This window comes from Monoraphidium neglectum, assembly GCF_000611645.1.
Source record: "Monoraphidium neglectum strain SAG 48.87 unplaced genomic scaffold scaffold00968, whole genome shotgun sequence".
Taxonomy (NCBI): domain Eukaryota; kingdom Viridiplantae; phylum Chlorophyta; class Chlorophyceae; order Sphaeropleales; family Selenastraceae; genus Monoraphidium; species Monoraphidium neglectum.
Window position 1 is genome coordinate 2393 of NW_014012660.1, and position 6846 is coordinate 9238.

General features: G+C 66.3%; 1 protein-coding gene across 1 annotated transcript in view; it reads left to right on the forward strand.

The window, feature by feature from the left end:
* The window catches only part of MNEG_6127 (hypothetical protein), a gene marked incomplete at both ends in the record, with an annotated part of 11325 nt that overhangs the window by 1994 nt on the left and 2485 nt on the right, over positions 1–6846 (forward strand). Inside the window, 9 exons of the mRNA XM_014045396.1 lie at positions 365–485; positions 747–973; positions 1336–1503; positions 2917–3137; positions 3464–3589; positions 3865–4660; positions 4960–5616; positions 5993–6101; positions 6419–6543. Coding sequence (XP_013900850.1) covers positions 365–485; positions 747–973; positions 1336–1503; positions 2917–3137; positions 3464–3589; positions 3865–4660; positions 4960–5616; positions 5993–6101; positions 6419–6543 — 2550 coding nt within the window. The remainder of the gene's footprint in view (positions 1–364; positions 486–746; positions 974–1335; positions 1504–2916; positions 3138–3463; positions 3590–3864; positions 4661–4959; positions 5617–5992; positions 6102–6418; positions 6544–6846) is intronic.

Consider the following 6846-nt stretch of genomic DNA (forward strand, 5'->3'; position numbering starts at 1 on the left):
CCCGCACAGCCACATCAGCCACGCACAGAGTGCAGTTCCCGCCTGCGTGGCACTGGCAGGGTCTGCAAAGCCGCGGGGCCTGGCACAGCCGCCATCCAACCGCCGCTTGCATGCCCCCTCCTCACACACACACACACACACACACACACACACACACACACACACACACACACACACACACACACAAATGCTACCTTCCTTCACCCACGATAATATTCCAAGATGTACCGACCCCCACTCAAACGGCCAGAATGCAGCGCACCCGCAACCGCCTCATGCTCTCCTGCGGGCCCTGCTGCCCACTCAGGCCCTCATTCCGCGCCGGCCCCGCCCCACCCCACCCAACCGCCCCCTTGCCCCCCAGGTTAACGTGTGCCGCAAGGTGCTAGACAACCTGGCAGACCAGCTGACCGCTCTGGGCAACATGGGCTCAGCCACGGGGCGCGCGTCGCCCACCAAGAACCCCCTGGCAGGCAAGCGGGGGGGTTGAGGGAGGCAGGGGTGGCGGCGAGTGTGCGGGATCGACCCCGCTTTAGGCCCTGGGGAGGAGGAAAGACGTGCAGCTGTCTCCCGTCCTGGCTGTGCCGGCCAGCCCGAGCGCCGCGCGCACTGGTGATCCGCCACCAACGGAGAGCGGGTAGCGAACAACCTGCATTTTCAAGAAGCGGCTGCTCAACACCCGGCTCACGCACGCACACACACTCCCGCCGAACCACCAACTCACCCACACGCACCCTGTAACACAGGCCTGACCCCCAAGAGCCCCGCCATGGTCGCCCTAGAGAACAAGGTGGAAGCCATGCGCACAGCCCTCACAGCTTCGGTGCGCCTGCTGCTCGCAGAGTTCAGCGCAGCGGCGCCGGCCATCGACGACAGCCCCGCGGCGCGCGCGGCGCGCGAGGCGGGCGGCGCGGCGGCGGCGGCGCTGGGCGCGGCGAGGGCGCTGGGGGAGACGCACACAGACCTAGAGCTGGTGAGACGCCTGGGTGCTCCGTTGGTGGGCGGGACTGCAGCAGCAGCAGCTGCTGCTGCTGCTGCTGCTGCTGGTGCTGCTGCTGCTGGTGCTGCTGCTGCTGCTGCTGCTCCTGCTGCTGCTGCTCCTGTTGCTGCTGCTGCTGCTGCTGCTGCTGCTGCTGCAGCAATCGCTGCAATTGATGCTGCTGCTGCTGCTGCTGCTACCGCTGCATTAGGGCCCTGCTGCCGAATATGGTTCTTTGTCATGTTGAGACAGTACAACCAGCATCGGTCGGGTGTCTTGAACTTTCGTCACCATCCATTGGGGCACACGCATCGGCCTCACTGCCTGAGACCCTAACCTTATCATTGCCCCTGCAGGCCCTGGAGGAGCGGCTGGCTGAGATGAGGCGGGAGCTGATGGGCGTGGCGGCCGGCAACATGCAGGCGCAGCAGCACCTGCAGCAGCCGCAGCAGCAGCAGGACCAGGCTCAGCAGGAGCAGGAGCAGGAGCAGGGCGACCAGCCGCGGATCGAGCTTGACGAGGAGGTGGAGGCAACACAGGATGGTGCTGCAAATGCACTGCAAGAGGTGGCGGTGCCGGGGTTCATCCCCATAGGCGGCTGGGAGGCTGATTTCGGCGGGATGGGCGACAGCTGACCTGACCGCGGTGGCAAGACTCGTGGCTGCAAGCCCTGTGCGCGCTGCTAGCAGAGGGGTACTCATTGCAAGGGATTATTGGGTTGCCGTTTATTCGAGAGTGAAGGGTGCGGCCGCACCACTGAAGCGGGACGGCGTCACGGGCACTGAGCGTGCGACGCCGGTGCCCACTGAAACGCGGCACGGCGCTGGCAAAACGGCGTCAGAGCGCGCGCTATTTGATCAGACGGCCCTTTTTCACTGCATCGAAGTTGGCGCCTGCGCGGCTGCCTGACGTCGCCCTTGCGGAAGTGCGGGGCGCTCACGTGGATGCGGCAAAAGCCACGAGTTTCATAGCCAGGCGTTTTCCAGGACCTGACGCTTGGTACCCATTCAATTCATCAAGGGCAGGCTGCCAAGCCCAGCACCGAGGCATGCGTGATTTAGTAACATTCAAGGGCAGGCTTCGATCCAGACAGCGTGCAAGGGGGGGGGGCGGCCCCTGTGCCTGAGAATGGATGGTTGCAAGACTACTGCTGCTGGCCCCTCGTGACCCACAGGCATCCTGGCAAGTAAAACTTGCTCCATAGTGTTGTTCCCAACAGATTGCACGTAGCGTTGCAGGGTAGCCGGATGGCCTCCCTCATCAGCTCGATACTGCTGCTGGCGCTTGTTGTGGTACAATCGGCAACTGACAATTGACTCCAAGGCATTCGTAACAGCCTGGGGCTTGGCTTGGTGAGGTACCATGTCAGTGATTTGCTTTGCCCTAGCTGCAGGGGACGGTCAACAGTAGGCCTTGACTAACCCCTCCTGCGCTTGCCCCTTGCCACAGAGCAACTAGCAGCTTTGTCATGCATTCTCCTGCTGGTGCTGCTCGGCGGACGCCTTGTCTGGTTTGGGTGCGCCGCTTGCAGGGTATCACTGCAGCTGCCAGCCTCGAACGCTGTGCGTTGCCGAGAGTTTTGCAGGGAGCCGAGTGGGCGATGTAAGCTCAATTCTCCAACTCATCGTTATTATTTCGACGTACTTTGCGCGCTGTGCATTCTGTGGGACTTGTAGATCTGTGGCAGCAGCGTGCCGCCGGGGGAGTTTTGTTTACCAACAGGCGCAATGGAAGGATAATCAATGATAAACGTCTTAGCTGTGCGCGGCCTCCTGCGGGGGCCCCGCCTGCTAGTGGGCAGCGCTGCAGCGATCTGCGAGCAGCAAGCAAGACTGTTCGCGGGAGCAGCTGACGACAACGGCTCATCTAAAGACGTTCAGGAAGAGCAACCCGTCTACGATGCTTCTAATGACGGCCTGCCTCACCGCCTGCATCAGCTCATCGGCGACCCTCGCAGCGGCGTCGCCGACGACACGACGCAGGCGCTGCATGGCGAGCTATCGGTGGAGTGGCTGTGGCACCAGCAGACCAACGAGGTGCACTGGTACCGCTACAGCATTGCGGGACGGGACCAGCTGCCCAACATGCACATGGACTCGCGGCTTTCCGACCACTCTAAAAACATCATGTACCTCCTGAGGTGCAAGGACCCCCAGAGGTGAGGCGCGCACCTCACCTCTTCGGTTCGCGGCAGAGGCCTCCCGACGCAGTGGCGGGGACGCAGCGCGTGGGCGCGGCGGCCGCTGTCGTCGTGGTCAAACGCCGCTGTTGACCGCCGCACCGGCCTTCTTGTTTCTCGTCCCTCTCAACATCGGCTCCTCAGCCGCTGCTTCTCCCCTCCCCCTTGCCCCTTCACGTGCACACACACACACACACACACACACACACGTGCGCATGCCCACACGAGCACACATACACACATACACACATTTGCACACTCGCACATACGCACACACTCTCTCTCGACCCCGCCTCCACCCCCAGGTGGACCATCGAGGCCCTGGCCTCCAAGTTCAGGGTGCGGCGCCAGCGTGTGCTGGCCATCCTGGCCCTCAAGGAGATGGAGGCGCAGGGCATGGAGAGCGGCCGCCTCATGGCGGGGCCCTTCGCGTGAGCGCAATGGGCGACGCTTCGCAGCAGTGGGCCCATCGCTGGGGCGGTTGCAGCTGCGTTGAAGGCGGCGAGCGGGAGGGAGCGGGCATCCGCTTTCCGTGGCCGGCGGCCGCTGTGGGGAGGAAAATCTCAAGCGATGGCTTAGGCGTCAGCAGAGCCCTTGCCTGCCGTTCCGCCCTCAGTGACCCCACGCCATCGCCGACGTTTCTCGTGCACGCTGTCCCCGACGCCCCTCTCTGCCTCTTTGACGCGCCCCCAATCAAACGTCGCAGCCCCTTTGCCTTCAACGTCCACCTGGATGACTTCTTGACAGACAGCGGCGGCGAGCCACTCGATCTCGGGGACGTCGTACACACAACAGACGCCGCGGCAGACGCCGCCGCTGCGGCGCAGCAGCAGCAGCAGCAGAAGCAGAAGCGGGACAAACGCGGCGGCGCCGGCGCGGCGGCGGCGGCGGACGACCTTCTCGGCAGCCTATCGGATTTCGTTGACAGCGGGGCCACGCAGCAGGGGCAGGCGGCGGGCGGTGAGCTGGATGCTTTGTCGCGGCTGCAGCTGGCGTCCGGCGGCCGCGAGCACGACCTGGCCCTCACAATGCCACGCGCCGCCGCCGCCGCGCAGCGGGCGCAGCTGCAGCTCATGAAGCTGCTGCGGCGGGTCGGGTACAGCCGGGAGGAGCTGCGGCGGCAGCTGCTGGCGCAGGTCGACGCGGCAGAGGCGGCGTGGACGGAGCACGTTGCGGGCAGCGCGCTGGAGGCCGCCCTCATTGCGGCGGCGCGCGAGCTGGGGCCGCCCTACAGCTTTTGGCAGCAGGAGCAGCAGCAGCAGCAGGAGGGAGCGTCGGGTGCTGACGGCGGCGGCGAGGCGGGCGGGGAGGAGGGGAAGGGGCAGCAAGAAGGGGGTGGCGGCGGCGAGGGCGCGGGCGCGCCGCTGCCGCGCTTCCTGGACTTTGGGTGGATGCGGGCGCAGGTGGAGGAGGTGGTGGAGGCAGCGGCGCCGCTGCTTGACCTGGCTGGGCCGGCCGCGGAGCGCGAGGCGGTGCTGCTGACGGGGCAGCTGAGGAGCCAGGTGGGGCCGGTGGCGGGGCCCGGGGCGGGGGGCGCCGTATGTCGTGCGGGCGTGCATGCAGCCAGCGAGCGGGCTGAGAGTGCCGTCGCGCAGTGTTGGTGTGTGCCGGCTGGGATCAGGCGGGCGGTGGGGCCTGTTTTTGCCCCAGCTTTCCAGCGGCAGTCAGGCGTGGGGTCAAAGCAGGCGCGACAAGGCTCTGTAGCCATCCGCTGCCGCGGTATCCATGTCCCATTGACTCCTTCGCCGGACGCGCACCCCTGCTACGACTGTCTGCGCCACAGCTGCAGCTGCTTTCGCAGGAGTCGCCGCCGGCGGAGCCTGCTGAGGCTGTTCCAGCCGGCGATGCCGACGAGCAGCAGCAGCAGGAGCAGCAGCAGCAGCAGCAGCAGGCGGCGTCCCCGGCGGCGGCCACCCTCCGCGACCTTGTCTCCGAAGCACCGCCAGAGGCGCTGGCGGCCGCGTTCAACGCCCTCGAGCTGGAGCAGCGCCGCGCCCTGCTGGCGGCCGCCCCCGAGGCCCGTATCCCCCTCAACGTGCGCGGCATCGACCTGAAGGCGGCGGTGGCCAGCTCTGCTGACGTGGCTGTGTCCTCGATCGGCGACGGGGACGACGGTGACAGCACCCGCGGCAGGGGCCAGGCGACGGACCTGCAGCAGCTGCCGGACTGGCCGGGGCAGGCTCCGCGGCTCGTCGACGCGTTTGGCTTCCAGGACATCCCCGGGCGCCTGGTGGCGCGCGCGCTCGCGGCCGCCGCGCCGCTGGAGGCCGCGGCGGCGGCGCTCGACCTGCTGCTCGGGGCCGCGGCCGGCGGTCGCGTGGGCGAGGGCGACGGGGAGGGGGAGCTCGCGGCGGCTGCGGCGGCGGCGGCGCGGCCGGCGGGTGCTACGTCGGGCGACATAGCGTTTGTCAGGGAGGCGGCGGCGGCCTACTCCACTCTGCTGTGGGCCTACGACAAGGTGGGCAGCTTCGAGGCGTGCCCAAGGGTTCAGAAGATACGGATGTCGCCAGACTGTGTGACGTCACGTGATGTCATGTGCCCCACGTGATGTCACATCACATGCTTTGCAGGGGGACATGCGGCACATGACCGTTGGCCTCTTTGGCGCCAGCCCGCTGCCAGTCCCTGCCTCGGAATTCTGGCAGACTTGAACCCCCCTCCACCCACCGACCCTGCCCCACCCCTCGCAGCCTCACTTGGCCGTTACCACAAACCCCACATGCGACACGCAAACACACACACACACACACACGCGCGCACGCGCGCACACACACACGTACACCTCCCTCAACGCCTCACCCTGAACCCCAACCCCTGACCCTCACCCCCCGCAGGTCCTGGACGCGCAGGCGGCCGAGATGCAGGGCACTGACGAGGCCCCGCCCCCCACCCCCAACGGCCAGCGGCGCCTCATGCGCATCCTCAGGGAGCTTGACCCCAGGGGTGAGGGGGCCGGGGTTCAGGGTTGAGGCTCCAGGGTTCAGGGTTCAGGGTACAGGGTTGTGAGGCAACGCTTGCACGTTTGATGGGTTTGCATCAGGGGGCGCATGTTTTACAGGGGCTGATGGGATTGGTCCAGCAAGGGGGGGAGGGGGAGGGAGGGGCGGACTTCTCCAGCCGCGATGGCGTCGTTGCGCCCGCGGTCCGTCGGGGCTGCAAATCGCAGAGCCTCGCGAGCCGTTTGTGCATCGTACACGATCACTCACCACACTCGGCCCCCGCCCTCAACCAATTCCCCAACCGCCCCCAACCGCCCCCAGCCCTGGAGAAGCTGCTGTACTGGGAGTCATGGGAGCGCGAACTCAAGGATGACCCCGAGAAGGCCCACGCACTGAGGGGCAAGATACAGAAGATCCTCAACCGCATGAACGAGGCCGCAGCATCGGTGAGGCGAGAGAGAGACCCGCGGCCACGCAACACACACACACACACACACACACACACACACACACACACACACACACACAACACACACACACAACACTCACACACACATGCACGCGTGCGCACACTCGCTTTGCCTCGCCCCCGCGAGCTGCCTTGCTGGCACTGCAGCGGAGCGGGCGGCTGCCTGGGTTCTGTATGCACTGACTAGCCAGGCTTCGGCTCTGACTACGGGCAGGGTCTGTGCATGCAAATGTCGAGGCTGAGGCACACAGGCGGGACAATAACAGCGGCACCGCCGCAC